Genomic DNA, 15,069 nt, shown 5'->3' on the forward strand with positions numbered 1-15,069 from the left:
AAGTAAAAACTGCAAGCCTTCAAATCAGGAAAGGAAATAAAGTACAAATAACTCTGATTTTTCTTTGCAGCCGGAAATTTTGTGATTTGTATATACAGAATGAAAAAGAGGGGAGAGTGGTTAATTCAGTGCAACTATACATCAAGCTATGCCATTTGACCTTTAAATGTCAAATCATTTTGCTGAAATAGGCAAAAAAATATCATTTGTTTTGCAGTGTCTGAATCAGCATGGCTGTTTTTACTCTACTGTAAAAACTAAGTTAGAAAAACATTGCCAATTTGACAATTAGGTTTGAAAAGGGAAGAAAAGATCGTGGCATCAAAATAAAGAATGGAATGCTGCCCCTACCCACTGTGGCCTACTTTCCACTCTGTATAAAAGAAAAGAATTTGAAACCACACCCTTTTAACTTTTGGTGTTTTGTGTCATTTTAATGTCTTCTAATTCTTATACTTTACTTTTTCTACAAGAAATACTCAAGCAAACTTATACTCCAGCTGTCTAAAACCCATTTGAGAATGAAAAGCCCAGGTTAGAAAGTTACCCTGGTTGGCTTCTCATCAGTTGTTACTTTCATCCATTTAATGTAATAATCTGGAGATATAAATAGGAAGAGGTTTTTCTCCTACTCATTTCTGAGTCTTTCTAACCTCCAGGCATGGCAATCTGCACAGAAATGAAAGAATTCTATCATCTTCCTTTTTGACAGTGAATGCCCTTTGTATTATATTTTAGTTTAATTATGCTCCAAGGCTGCCCTGTAAACTTCTGGCTATGTAATTACAACCTGTATCTGACATATCAGGCAGAAGAGGAAGAGAAGTCTTCAAAACTTTCACATATGTTAAGTCGTCTTTTTTTTTCACATATGTTATGTCAAGTCTTTCACATATGTTAAAAGGAATATGAGGCATTGAACTAGGTAATATTGATACAATTTTGTCTATCCTAAATATTTTCCAGTTCCTTTTATGTAGCATGGAGAGAAAGAGAAGTCAAAATATATAGAATGGCAGATTGACATGCTACACAAGAATGCAGACAAATTGATTATACTCTGTGTAAATTTTCTAGTGAACTTTTACTTTTGACCAGCTTTGAGAATTATACAAACCAGGCTTAAGTTGTTCATGTTTATCTTTTCTAATCATGAACAGAGAAAAAAATGCATCTTTCTTTCTTGTCCCTGTACTCTTGCTGGCTGAGAAATAAAACCGTCAGTTGCATATGTGACTAAATGGTGGGCAATCTTTCAAAATTAACCATTGCATTTTTCCTTTCAGTGGTGTCAGGTCAGCATGTAGGGAGTGGACAGCTCCTTCTGCTAATGATATGGCCAGTGACTGAGTCCTAACATGGGTTGCTTCCCCTGACGTTGTATTCTTAACACAGGCAATTTTCTTAGTTTCCTAAGTCTGAATGAATTGCTCTAGAGTCTCACCATAGTTCTCATAGTAACTTAAGCAATGCCTGTGTGCCAAATGCCTCCCACATACAGTTTCATTTAAACTTCACAACAGTGTATCATAGTTACAGTTATTATTTCCATTTCAGAGCTAGGGAAAACTGAGGTTCAGAGTGGGTAGGTTAACATGGCCAAGTTTACATAGTTGGAAATTGATGGCACTGGGATTTGAATCCAAGTTGATCTCATTTCAGAGCCTGCTTTGTCAACACATAAATTAGACTACCCTGGCACCACATAGAAGAATATTTCGGGATATGAACAGCCAAGTCATTTCTGGATGTTTTCTGAGATCCCCTTCTGAGGATTGGACCAACAGCAGACACCTCTGGAAGCCACCCTACATTTCCTCCTTGGCTTACCTCCTTCCACTGGACCACCCATTCCTCTGAATACACAAAATCCCTCCTCCGTGGCAGGACTGACATTGCTACTCCCATAACTGTGACCCTCCAGACTTTTCATGCCAGTAGAGGTGTGAGATGGAGAAGGGTGCTCTCTGGAAACTGACATTCTATATGGCTGGCATGTTGCATTTAGCTGGTAACTGGGTTTCTGAACCATCTTTTGAAAATTCCTCTAAACTATAGTCACTAAAGTTCTCAGGAGCTGAAGTTAAGTTGGCACAATCTTCACAACTCTAATGATCTTCCTTGGTCATGCAGTAAAGATCTAAAACGGAGCGTTGGGTGAGGGTCAGGAAATATCAACATATCAACAAATGTAAAACATACCTGACGAGGAAAAACTGGAAGTAAACTTCAAACTCAAGGTTATAGAGATGAGGAAAGGGAGGCTCAGAGAAAAGAGTGAATTCTGTCTGGTCATTTGGATTATAGGAGGGAATGAGATTGGTCCTGGAAACTCTGGAATTGTCCTCTCTATGACATTGCCTGGCTCCATGGGTTCTGGCAAAGCATCTGATTTTCTGACCGATAAAGCCCAGAGTACATCCAGGAAGCCTCTGGGCTGTCAGTAGGAGGGCTGCTTACTTTCAGAAGACGTGGCTACTGTTTCATGATCCCCTTCCCTGCCTTTTTCCTGACTTGTTGCATAGAAGAAAGTAATGTCCATCATCCTTTGCTACTTTTCATATTTCTGTTTGCTCTTGGGGGTGTATAAAAGGGCAAGTAATAACAGGAGAGATTGGAAAGATAATGGTAGGTACAGTTTTTTCAGCTAAATCAGAGCCTGCAAAAGCTAGAGATTTCTCTTCATGTCAAGCAAAAGGCCATTAAAGGTCTGTTTGTTTCAATTCTCAGGAACTACATAAATAATCATAAAGTTACCTAGGCAATCTCATAAAAGAAACCCCAAATTAGCAGTTGGCTTCCTCATTGAAACTTATTATATGAGGTAGTTTTGATTGAAGATTACCAAGGAAGGAAAAACTCAATACAAGTTTAGAGCCAAGAAGGAAGGAACACATTATAATCGTTTTACTAAAAAGTTTGTTATTGGGATATGTTTCTCTTTATTTGACTATAAAGACACAAATTTTGAAGAATAAACATTTTCTGGTTATTCTCCATGTAACAGAATTCAATGTACACAATATTGCATGAATAGGGTCACATGTCAAAGAAAAGCATCCCATTTTGCATAAGTAGCCAGTGAACTGATGTACAGTGTTATGAAATGGAGCAAATCACTTATCTCCAAGTATTTCAAATAAAAACAAATGAGATGGAACAATAAATTAGCTTGCTTTTCTTTAATAAGCAAGCACAAGACAACGATCCAACTTGGATATATAACCTAATGCCCCAAGCTGCAGCAAGAATTTCACACAAAGCCTACTGACCTATCAAAAGTTACTATCCGTGTTTGCCAATTCTCTCTATAGAACAGATGGAAAACATAAAATGGTTTGCACTTCATTTCAAAATTACCATAATTTTCCTAATAAAAAGGTTATACTTATATTCAGCCAGATATGCTGTTTCCAAGCATGAAACCAAAGAAAATTTTCCTGATGCTCAGCAGTATCTTTCTTTTTCCTGATGCATCTTCAAGGCACAGAATATTAGGTCAGTGAAATCATGCTAGAAAGAAGGTCAACTTTAAGGAAAAGAGAAAAGAGCAAAAAAGGAAAGAAAGAAAAAGGCACACCTCTTGAGCACACCATCCACATTCCGGACCCAGCGCAAGGCACTTGGTGCAGGACACTGCATTCGAAGATGCACATCTATTGTCTTCTGTAATGGAGGATAAAATGAGGCATTACGGTTTACTCTGATATTGGGAAGTATGTGCAATTCTAGACCAAAATGTATTTTGAAAACTGAAATAAGCTGACCCATAGTTTTAAGTACATGACATCAAAAAATATATAATTTCTTTGGGAATTGTTAACCTGATCACTGCAATTAATATGTACCGTATTTTCTGCATAGCTATCATCTGGTTTTATAAAATTAGGGAAAAGAAGGTGATAAAAATATGATTTTAATTAGGTTTTGGGGTTTGGTTTGAAATTCTGTTGCAATGGCAGAGGATCCTCCAAATTTTTTAGTGTGCTAAAGTTTCACTGTAGTTCATATTATCTGAACCAATGAGGTGTTTTTGGATCTAGAATTTTTCTGTAAAAATAATCATATACAGACCTCAATCTCAACATGTAAATCCATATTAAGTCATAGTGAATGAAGTTTCTGAGAAACATTCTTGATGGACATGCACAGTAGTTCACTTGGTAATTCTGACTGCATTAATATTGATTATTTTGGCATGAAGGATATCAGAACCAGACAAAATGGCATTGATTCAGTATTTTAGAAGTAAAGTGGTTAAAATGAATGAGTTGTTTTAGTTAACCTAATTTAATTTCTCTGACTGGACCACTTTAAGATTATGACCAATTCACTTTTCCATAGCTACCCACACTTGTCTATTATGTGTTAATAACATAGTTGTGCCTGGATACTATTTACCTTTATCCTTCTAGCCACTATCTACTTAGATCATTAAAAAGAGGCTCATATTACAGACTTAAACACATAAAATATAATAAAGAGTGAGTCATAATTTATTTTATCATGAGGTTTTAGTGGAACAATCACATGCTTCCCGTACTCCATCCTTTACAATGAAATGTCCCAAGGACCTGGGAAATCACAGCATTTCACCCATCTCACTTACACGCACACAGTAAATAACATAGACATCCTGGCTTTAAGTAGTTCACAGTCCAGGTGAGGCGAAAACTGTATAAGCAAACAATAAAATACAGGGTGATAAGCATAACAAAATATCACCAATGCACTATGGGAATATGGTGAGGATCTTCTCACTCTACTTAGAGGGAAGGGCAGGGGTCAGAGAAGAGGGCATGTTTATGGACGGCTCCCCAGAGGCAGTGATAACCTAGTATGTCTCTTTGCCCTCTCATTTTGTTTATTCTCATTTGGGTTCATCTCCTTTTAAAAAATGTAATAGGCAAGAAAGAAGACTGTGTCTGTGCCCAGTCACACATGCATATCGAAGTTTGAAAGGGGATAGAGTCTACAAAATCTCTAGCTATCCCCATCTAATTGGTTTCTCTTTTTCTTCTCTCTCAACTTGTCCCAACATTCTTGAAGACAGGGTTAAAACGGTTCTGACCTGGAGGTGGCATGGGATGGGCGTTGGCAGTGAAGAGAGAGAGAGGAATACAGAGGAGTAAACATAGCAGAGAGGTGCATTGGGATATTGGGAAGTATGTGCAATTCTAGACCAAAAGGTATTTTGAAAACTGAAATAACTGGGGTGGTAGTGAGCACTCTTCCCTGTATTTCCCCAGACACCAATGAGTTAAGCTAAAAGCATTTTTCCCTAACATCTCATTGTTCTATTATCCTTCTCTTCTGTCCCCTTCATCCTTTGTCCTTGGCTTTACATCAGCTTTTAAAATACACTATCCAAAACATCTTCCCTGATCTAGATGCACTGCACTGGCCTAGAATTTTCTTCACTGGCCTAGAATTCCAAGGACTAAAAAAATAACTCATGTTTGGGCTCTCTTTACTACAGTGTGGTCACCAACTATGAAGACTCCATAACCTAAAAATCTTCCTTCTGACTTATCCTCCAAAACTGTAAAACCTGCTTATTCCTAAAGTATTCAGAAGAGGAGTGACCTTTTTAGTTTTGTTCTCAGAAAGCAAATCAGTTTAGGTCTAGAAGTCAAGCACATTTGCAGACCTAACTTGACCTTTACCAACTCTTAAGCTTGACCCAGCTGGAAGATGGAATTAAGTCTATTTCAGATCAGAGTTGACCAAGCCTTTCACTGAATAGGTAGGACTTTTGCTCTGGCAGTTAAGACTGCCTCCTAGAAGGGAAGCTGCAGATTCTATTACTTTGGTCTTTGTTTCTAATGGTTGTCTGACTCTGTCTTAAGTTAACCTGGTTCAAGTTCAAGTCAGGCTCCTACTTCTATAGCACATGTAGTAAATAATGAATTTATAAGCAAACATCTGTTCTCTCTGAATCTTTTTTAATTAATTAATTAATTAATTAATTTTCAGCTGTGTTAGGTCTTCGTTGCTGCGCGTGGCCTTTCTTTAGTTGCGCCGAGCGGGGGCTACTCTTCGTTGCAGTGCGCGGGCTTCTTATTGCAGCTGTTTCTCTTGCTGCGGAGCACGGGCTCTAAGCACATGGGCTTCAGTAGTTGTGGCACGTGGGCTCAGTAGTTGTGGCACGTGGGCTCTAGAGCGCAGGCTCAGTAGTTGTGGTGCACGGGCTTAGTTGCTCCGCGGCATGTGGGAACTTCCCCGACCAGGGCTCGAACCCGTGTCCCCTGCATTGCAAGGCGGATTCTTAACCACTGCGCCACCAGGGAAGCCCTGTTCTCTCTGAATTTTGCTTTCTGTTTTCTTTTAAAAGTTCTAGTGCCAACCTCTGTTCTCAAACTTCAGACACCCAAGGATGATGACCAAGGGACACAGAGACTTTGGTTCTGTTAATACTTCCCAGGTTCCAAGGCTGACATTTCTCAGAGTCTATTTAACTACAGGAAAAATGATCCTGTTTAGATGATATGTTTATTAATATTATTTTGAGGATGTTTAATCTACAGAAGTGAAAGGAAGAAGAAAATGGACCAGGAAAAAAATAACCTAAAGACAGTAGAAATTTCAACGTTTAGCTTGGGATCTTTCCATAAGTCACGTGATCAGATCAAGTGAAATTTCTAGGAAACATTTCTAATGTTTTTCTGGTCTAAAGTCTACACCACAAAATTTCAACAATATTTAAAGGATGTCCATAGTTATCTGGAAGAATGAACTGAAAACTGATGAAGATTATCGTCCGTGGTATTTAGAATCAATCATTCTAGATCCTCCTGTTACTCCTAGACAGAATGATTTGTAAAAAATGCAGAAATGCATTTTTTCCAGACAGCATCCTCTTCCTAATTGCATTTACTATACAAATTAAATTAAACTTGGATAATTATATAAAACTGCTTCCTTTAAAAAAAAACAACAAAATAAACACTGTTATAATGGATATGTATTCTACTTTGATAACAGTCAAAACCAGGCAAATTGAGCACATGTAGAATAAAGTTTGGAGTATAACTTCAGGGTTTCCTTGTTCTAGGTGTATATCATAGTCATGTAAATGTTACAGGTATCTTCAAAATACATTACCTGATTACTGAAAGTTCTTGTGTACATGACACTTAATGTGTTATCATTTGATATAAAAGTTAAAACAAAGAAATAGATTCGTGTTTTAATCACTTGTAATTATCTAGTTATTCCAAGTTTTGACTGAGGAACTGTTTCGTAAAGGCCCCTACAAAAATATAGGGAGGGAGGAGGTGGTTTAGGGCTCCTTCTTTGAAAATCAGGCACAGGAAACAGAACCAAAGTCACAGTTAAATTTCAATAGGGATTAAGTAAAGGGGCAAGGGAGAAAAGGTGGAAGCGTGGGAAGCTCTTTGGAAAAGATGGATCTGAGTAGGGAAGCTTGGAAGAGCTTAGAAATGTATCACAAGGAAGTTAGTGCCTGAGGCAGTATCTCAGAACAGGGAGAGCAAGTAAATAATACAACTATTGGTATTTCTCTTTTTTCTTCTAGTTTTTTCCTTGGAGTTCACATAAATAATACAAAATTGAATTGTTCCTTTATGTGTTCTTCATTTCCTCTTTTAATTAGCATTCAGAATACATGAAACATAATTTTACTTTTGAAATAGACAAAGAAGCAGATATAATTAAAATAATTATAATAATACATATGTGGCAAAACTTCAACTACTAAAATAATTTTTATGCAACAAATGCATATTTCAAGTATGCTCATATAGAATTAGTTGAAAAAATTCACTTTAATATTTGTAGTTTGTTACTAAACTATAATTCAGAAAATACTATTCTCCAGCAGTGGCATCCAGCCTAGATTGGCAACTTTTTCTCCTCTACCTCTAACATACTGCTTAATTTCTTTTGAACTTGTAGCAAATAAGCATTCGGCCCATGTAAATGAAAATGAGTACCTTTATGGGGAAAACCATTTTGTCTAAATAATTTTGCCTCTACTTGCACTTGAAGAAACATACACCTACATTTATGTTTAGTGAAAAACAGCTTGGCTTCCTTTCTTTCTTGTCTCCCTGTTAGTATTTCCAGTGATTAGGTTTGATAGTCTAAAGATGTATTTGGAGGAAAAGGTGGTGGTATGATAATGTTCAATTCTTATATAGTGGCTCAGGAAAACGGGTGAGGGGATTCTAAGAAAAACCAATTGTCTTAGATCCTCAGAGGAAGAACCTGAGAGAGATTCTTGGCAAGTGATTTTTGAGAAGGGAAGTGAGATGAGAAGGTCAGGACAAGGTGCTCAGCAAAGATGTTGGTGCAGTCCAAGTCTGATCTCAGCCTGATCCAACCCAGAAGTCATACCCAATTGACACCATGGAGTTGTCCCACCTTGAGGCAAGGGTGGTCTAACATTTATACCCTCATACCAGTCAGTCATTGGCTGCAGGTAGCCTGGAGGGCATAGGGTGGGGGGCAGGGTAGGTTAAAGTCCCAGATATCTTTGAGCCATGTAGTTTGCTTTGGTGGAAGCCAATTCTGAGAAGGTGGCGTTTGTGAGCCATTAACAGCCAGAATTCACAGTAGCTGGGGATGGTGTGCCAGCCTATAAAAGGATTCCAGATGGGGTGCCAGCAACATCTACTAAAATGATGTACCCCAGAGAGTGATAAATAATTAGAGTAGCAGGCAGAGATTGCTATTTGCCTGCCTGTTCTTTACTAAGAGTATCCTAGTTTTGCTGAAGATGGCATTGAGAAGAACTGGAACATCACACTTTCCAGCCTCACTTACATGGTCATATGACTAGTTCTGATGACTGGGATGAGGAGGCAGAAATTGCTGAATGGGACTTCTGTCAAAGTTCTTCAAAAAGAGGGCTGATTCAGCTGGAAGGCCCCTTTTGTCTTATGCTTGTCCTGCTTCTTCCTGCCTGGAACATGGATGTGATGTCTCAAACAGCAGCAGCAATCTTCATACTTGAGGTAACCTTTTTCATGGAAGCCAATAGTAAAGGTGGCAAAAGTAAAGAAGCCCAGGCCGCTCATCACTGTGGAGTTGCTGCCCCCTTTCTGGGTGGTCTCTTAGAACTGTTTCTGACATTAGGAGGAAAATTCACCCCAATCTTACTTAAGCCACTGTTTTTAAGGGCCCTCTTACTAGCCGATGAACACAATGCCTCAGACAGTTTTTCATCTGATATTCAAAAGATAAATTAATGAGATGTTCATAGCAGCATTATTTACAGTTGCCAAGATATGGAAGGAACATAAGTGTCCGTCAACAGATGAATGGATATAGAAGATGTAGTATACACACACACACACACACACACACACACACACACACACACACAATGGAATATTACTCATCCATGAAAAAGAATGAAATTTTGCCATTTGCAACAACATGGATGGACTTGGAGGGTATTATACTAAGTGAAATAAGTCAGAGAAAGACAAATACTGTATGATATCACTTATATGTGGAATATATAAAATAAAACGAACTAGTGAATATAACAAAAAGGAAACAGACTCACAGATATAGAGGACAAGCTATTAGTTACCAGTGGGGAGAGAGAAGGGGTGAGGGGCAAGATACAGGTAGAGGATTAAGAGTTACAAACTATTATGTATAAAAAAAAAAGCTAGAAAGATATATTGTACAACACAGGGAATATACCAATATTTTACAATAACTATAAAAGGAATATAACCTTTAAAAATTGTAAATCACTGTGTTGTATACCAGTAACTTACAATATTGTATGTCAACTATATCTCAATGAAAAAATGAAAAAAATTAATAAGAGAAAGACTTGAGCAGAATTAATATAACTGCTTTTTTAGAAATGTTAAGCATAACATTACTTTATATGAAACAGATCATCCACCCTAAAGAGATTGTGTTTTTTCATGTTTTGCTATTCTTTGGAAAAGTAAGACTACTAGACTGTCAGTTCCTAGAAAACAGGTGCTTACATATATTTTCTTTCTTTCCTCAGTGTCTGAGCCTAGCACCTGGTACACACTCAATTAATGTGGGATGAATAATTGATATTCTAAGTTGAGTTTGATTTGTCAATTTAATTTCTCAGGTCTTTCTAGCTCCTGAATATGCATTTTTAAATAATCTTTCTTTCCAAAACCTATTCATTGCAAAAGGCAATATAACTATGTTTACTTAATGTTTCACATCTGGATGACCTCATCTTGATGTTTCCAAATGTGGAAAAAACCAAATATACCTATAGTGACAAATTTCTTTTCCTTACACTTGGTCTTCTGATATTGTACAGTTCTGCTGATTTATTTTAAAGCAAGGTTAGTTTCTTTCTAAAGAACTCTGAATATGTGATGGAATGATACTGAATTGAAATAGCACTTTTGAATGGTACCATTATCAGATGCAAAACTACCAAATTCACTTTTTTTTTTTCTTATTGTTCAGATCTAAATCAGATTCCATTTCAGCAAATGTTTTATGCCCCTATGAGGTTGAGTAACTTCTTACTGAGAGGAACTTCCTTCTAATGCCAATGTTAGGAAATAGCATTAGTATCTTTTCTTCTTATTAACCAGGTTTATTAGATTTTTATTACATGTAATCCTCGTTTCAGGGACAAATTTCAACCTCCCTTGTTATATAGCAGAAAATCATGTGAGTACAATAGGGTTTTATGCTAGCATAAAGATTTTTGGAGCACAAACGGGGAAAATAAAGCCACTTTCAACACTGGGCAGGTTAAGAAATGTCAGGGCAATGCTTCACATTCCATTAGTCTGCCCTGCCCTGTTTGGGGCAATCCCAACATGAGTCAGTATTTAAAGTACGCTGGGATGGCATAAATCAGAACTCTAGTTCATGATGGAATTTACAAGAAGAACCACTGTGAAGCCACTGATGACACTCATTTGTGTTGAAATGGGCCACATCAAGAAGGCTAGTCTGGAGGGGTCATATCAGAAACTTTTATTGTGACTCATTTACACACATTTTAACCAACTTTGCTTTGAAAAAGTTCTGATTGCAGGCCATCTTCGGTGATTGTGTAATTTATGCTCTACACCAGAACAATTTTAACTTGAAAGGGGGAACTATTAATTACACTGGTGAAACAGGTGTAAACTGAAACTCCTCAGGCAAGCTGAGGCCTCAGGTCACCCTAAATGCACAGTAGTTTGGTGTGTAGAATAAGAAATAAAAACAATACACAAGGCAATCCATGCTCAGGTGATAGAAAATGTACAAGGAGAAATAAAACACCATGAGTTATTATTATTTTTTTATAGTGTGATCTATAAGCTTTATGTATTTGCATATCCAATTCTCTCTTCAGATTGAGAAGTTCCCAGTTATTATTTCTTTTTTTAAAAAATTTATTTATTTTTATTTTATTTATTTTTGGCTGCATTGGGTCTTCTTTGCTGCGCGCAGGCTCTCTCCAGTTGCGGCGAGCGGGGGCTGCTCTTCGTTGTGGTGCACAGGCTTCTCATTGCAGTGGGTTCTCTTGTTGCAGAGAAGGGGCTCTAGGCGTGCAGGCTTCAGTAGTTGTGGCACTCGGGCGTGGCAGTTGCGGCACATGGGCTCAGTAGTTGCGGCTCCCGGGCTCTAGAGCACAGACTCAGTTGTTATGGCGCACGCGCTTAGTTGCTCTGCGGCATGTGGGATCTTCCCGGACCAGGGATCGAACCCATGTCCCCTGCATTGGCAGGCAGATTCTTAACCACTGTGCCACCAGGGAAGCCCCCATGAATTATTATTGATGAAGGAGTCTCTTCACATTAAGGACAAACCGTCAGGTTTGAAAGATAGGTAAAATGCAGAAATCTGGCTGAAATTTGTTTGATTGTTTTTTAGATTATATCTTCTTTGAAATGGGAAGGAGACGAAAGAGTATAATGAGTACTTGTCATTTGCATTTGAAAATGACTTTGCAGTTCATATTATTTCCTAACAGTGAATTTTCTTTTGGTGGGCCAAGCAGGTATTCAACAAGATAGTTCCTGAAGAGGCTCAAATCAAGTTTTGCATTTGCTCCTTTACCTGTGCATATCAGTTTGTCTTCTGACATTCACTCACCTGGTGGGAATTTGTGACAAAGCGAGGGAAACTCAGGAAGAAAGGTGAGGGGCAAAAACACAGCATCTCTCAATATTGCTTTCCTACTTCAGACTTGGAACTTGAAAAAGGATCAAAATCTCAAGATTCAAGGAGGGCTCCAGAGGCCCCTCTGAGGCAAGTTCTGGTTAAAGCTGCATTTGTCTAACTTGGAAAAGCAATATTAGTCATGTGCTTTGTGTCTTGTTTTAACTGGAACTTTTCCATACATTCCAACTGTCCTGTTTATGAGGCACACTCCCTTTTTATAAAAGCCAAAATATTCACCGGTTTCCCACTCTGTTCCTCTAAATAATGTTTTTTAATCTAACACACTAGAGTTCTAGGGGCTCTTCCTATTTTCCTCTCCAACTCTTGGCATGTATGAATTTCCTTTCTCCCACCTAAAAAAAAGATCATAGTGCTATTCATGTCAAAACCCAAATGCCCCAGGATAGTAGGAATACATTTTTTTCATTATATCTTTTAATCCTGAAGTCACGTTGAAGGCGTGCACTTGATTAGAGCGGCAGAGAAACACCCTATATTGTAGAGAATTTTATTCTAAGTAAAAAAATAAATTAAAACTCAAAGTGAATTTTAGTTAATTCAGCATTTGGTTTTCCTGTAATTACACTTCAAAGACCAAAAAGGTATCTCTAGTTGACTCTGCCACTTGAAAATCAAACCTATATATATGATAGGATAAAATTAGGGAAAAAACCCCAAATATTTATTAAGTGATTACTCTCGCTTGGGCCCTGTACCAAGCACTTTATATGTATTATCTCACTGAAAATTTATAAAAGTCCTATGAGGAAAGCACTACTAAGCCCATTTTAAAGATGAGGAACTAACTAAAACTCAGGCAAAGTCTCATCTCAAAGTCAGAGAGCTAGTGAGCACGGAGACCAAGTGTGAACCCAATTCGGACTACAGAGCCTCTTCTCTTAAACATTGTCCTATATGGAATAGAGAAAAACATAAAGAAAGACAATTATACCAAAGTATGATTTAAAACCTAAAACCCTTGTTAATTAGTACTGTTATTAATTCTTAAGTGATGACTCAATAATAATTCCCATGTAGCTGAAGATAATTCTTTCATACCAGTAGTATGTCATTACTTTTCCTATCATCAGTCCCACTCTAGAGATGAGGACGTTAGATTCTCCCCAGTAGGATTATTTTCTGTCCTCAGTGCCAAAGACTTCCCTAAGTTCTTCAGTGCCCTTTTCAAAATTCACTTTATTTCTGAGCACAAGGAAACTTTGAGTTTTAACACCAAAGCCCCAACTTGAATGTCTTACCAAGTGCCTGAATCAGATTGGTTGGCACTTTTTCAGCAACGGAGAGAGCTTCTCCTTTTACAACTGTGTTTCCCCAATATCTTGCCAGGGGACAGTTCTGGGCTGCATGCTAATTAGGCAGAAGCACTTGAAATGGTGTTTGCAGTTGCAGTTTCCATTTGTGAATTTCCAGTTCTGCCCTGGAAGCCAAATCTGGAACAGGGAAGCAAGCAACTTGTTCTTGTCCTAACTGCCTTGGCTTCATAATTTAACTTTGCTGAGGTTTTGCTTCCTTGCTGATGAGGTAGGGAAAATGCTCCTGCTCTTTATATGCTGTTTTCATCTACTGTGTTGTGAAAACACTTTAAAAAGTAGAGTATGAGTTAAAATGACATGATTGGTGGAAAACTTTTGCTTTATAGCATGTACAGTCCTGTTAGTTTATGCAGACATTTTAAGATATAATTTATATTATGAAAGATGTATTTTTAAAGGTCATCCAAAACCCTATATGTTAGATATATCAGTTACTCATCAGTTGTCTGTAACGCAGAATCATTCGTTGTTTTATGTTTTGTTTTGTTTTTAAAGAGGAATAATGTTTTTAAATTTTTATTTATTTATTTATTTATTTTTGGCCATGTTGGGTCTTCGTTTCTGTGCGAGGGCTTTCTCTAGTTGCGGCAAGCGGGGGCCACTCTTCATCACGGTGCACGGGCCTCTCACTATCGTGGCCTCTCTTGTTGCGGAGCACAGGCTCCAGACGCACAGGCTCAGTAGTTGTGGCTCACGGGCCTAGTTGCTCCGCGGCATGTGGGATCTTCCCAGACCAGGGCTCGGACCCGTTTTCCCCTGCATTAGCAGGCAGATTCTCAACCACTGCGCCACCAGGGAAGCCCCCATTGTTTTATGTTTTAACCTTGTCAGCAAAGAAGTACAAAGTTTTGCTGGGATGAAAGTGTTCTGTATGTTGTTTGTAGTGTTAGTTTCGCAGGTCTATACATCTGTCAAAAACTGTACAATTGACACTTTAAATGATGTAAATTTTATCAGTAAGGTTGACTTATTGATGTAATATTTATCAGTAAAGTTTAAGATTAGCATTATAAATTAACTGATAGAGTATTATTTGTTAGATAAAGGACAATCAGAGCACAGTGGGGAAATATATTCCTTTCTTGAGAATATATATAAAAATATTAAATTACTTTATGTGGTTTTTAAAAAGTATGCCAATGACACATTATATAAATCTTTTGACTTACAGATCAATTTGTGGTTAACTAAAGTCATTTATCCCTACACTATATTTACCTGGTTTATATAACCTATTCAGATCGAGGGGTAAATTATTGTAATGCTTCTTCAAACGGATTGAGCTCAGCTGTGAGATGATAAAAATTTTTTCAGGTTAAAAAATTATTTTTTATATTCTACTTGGAACTCCTTGCAAGGCTTCAGCAGCATGAAAAATTGAAAGGAGTGTGTACTAATACCAAGTGTAAGATTAAGTATCTTAGTAATTAGTACTAATATTAGCACTAATACTAATATAGTTTGAAGTACACATTAATAATATATTTTATAGTCCATTCTCTATAATAAAATCGCTTCAATCTTCAAGCCAAAGATGATTCTAAATACTTCAGTGTCTCTTATAAAATTCATTTTACTTTTGGACTCA

The 15,069-nt window shown here is 37.5% G+C and overlaps 1 protein-coding gene across 2 annotated transcripts in view; it reads right to left on the minus strand.

Annotated features, from left to right (window-relative positions):
- ITGB8 (integrin subunit beta 8) overlaps positions 1–15,069 on the minus strand; it is a 95,206-nt gene that overhangs the window by 56,614 nt on the left and 23,523 nt on the right. For both annotated transcript variants that reach the window (XM_068550522.1, XM_068550523.1), the window contains exon 2: positions 3,581–3,666. In XM_068550522.1, coding sequence (XP_068406623.1) covers positions 3,581–3,666 — 86 coding nt within the window. The remainder of the gene's footprint in view (positions 1–3,580; positions 3,667–15,069) is intronic.

This window comes from Eschrichtius robustus, chromosome 8, assembly GCF_028021215.1.
Source record: "Eschrichtius robustus isolate mEscRob2 chromosome 8, mEscRob2.pri, whole genome shotgun sequence".
In the NCBI taxonomy this organism is placed as follows: Eukaryota; Metazoa; Chordata; class Mammalia; order Artiodactyla; family Eschrichtiidae; genus Eschrichtius; species Eschrichtius robustus.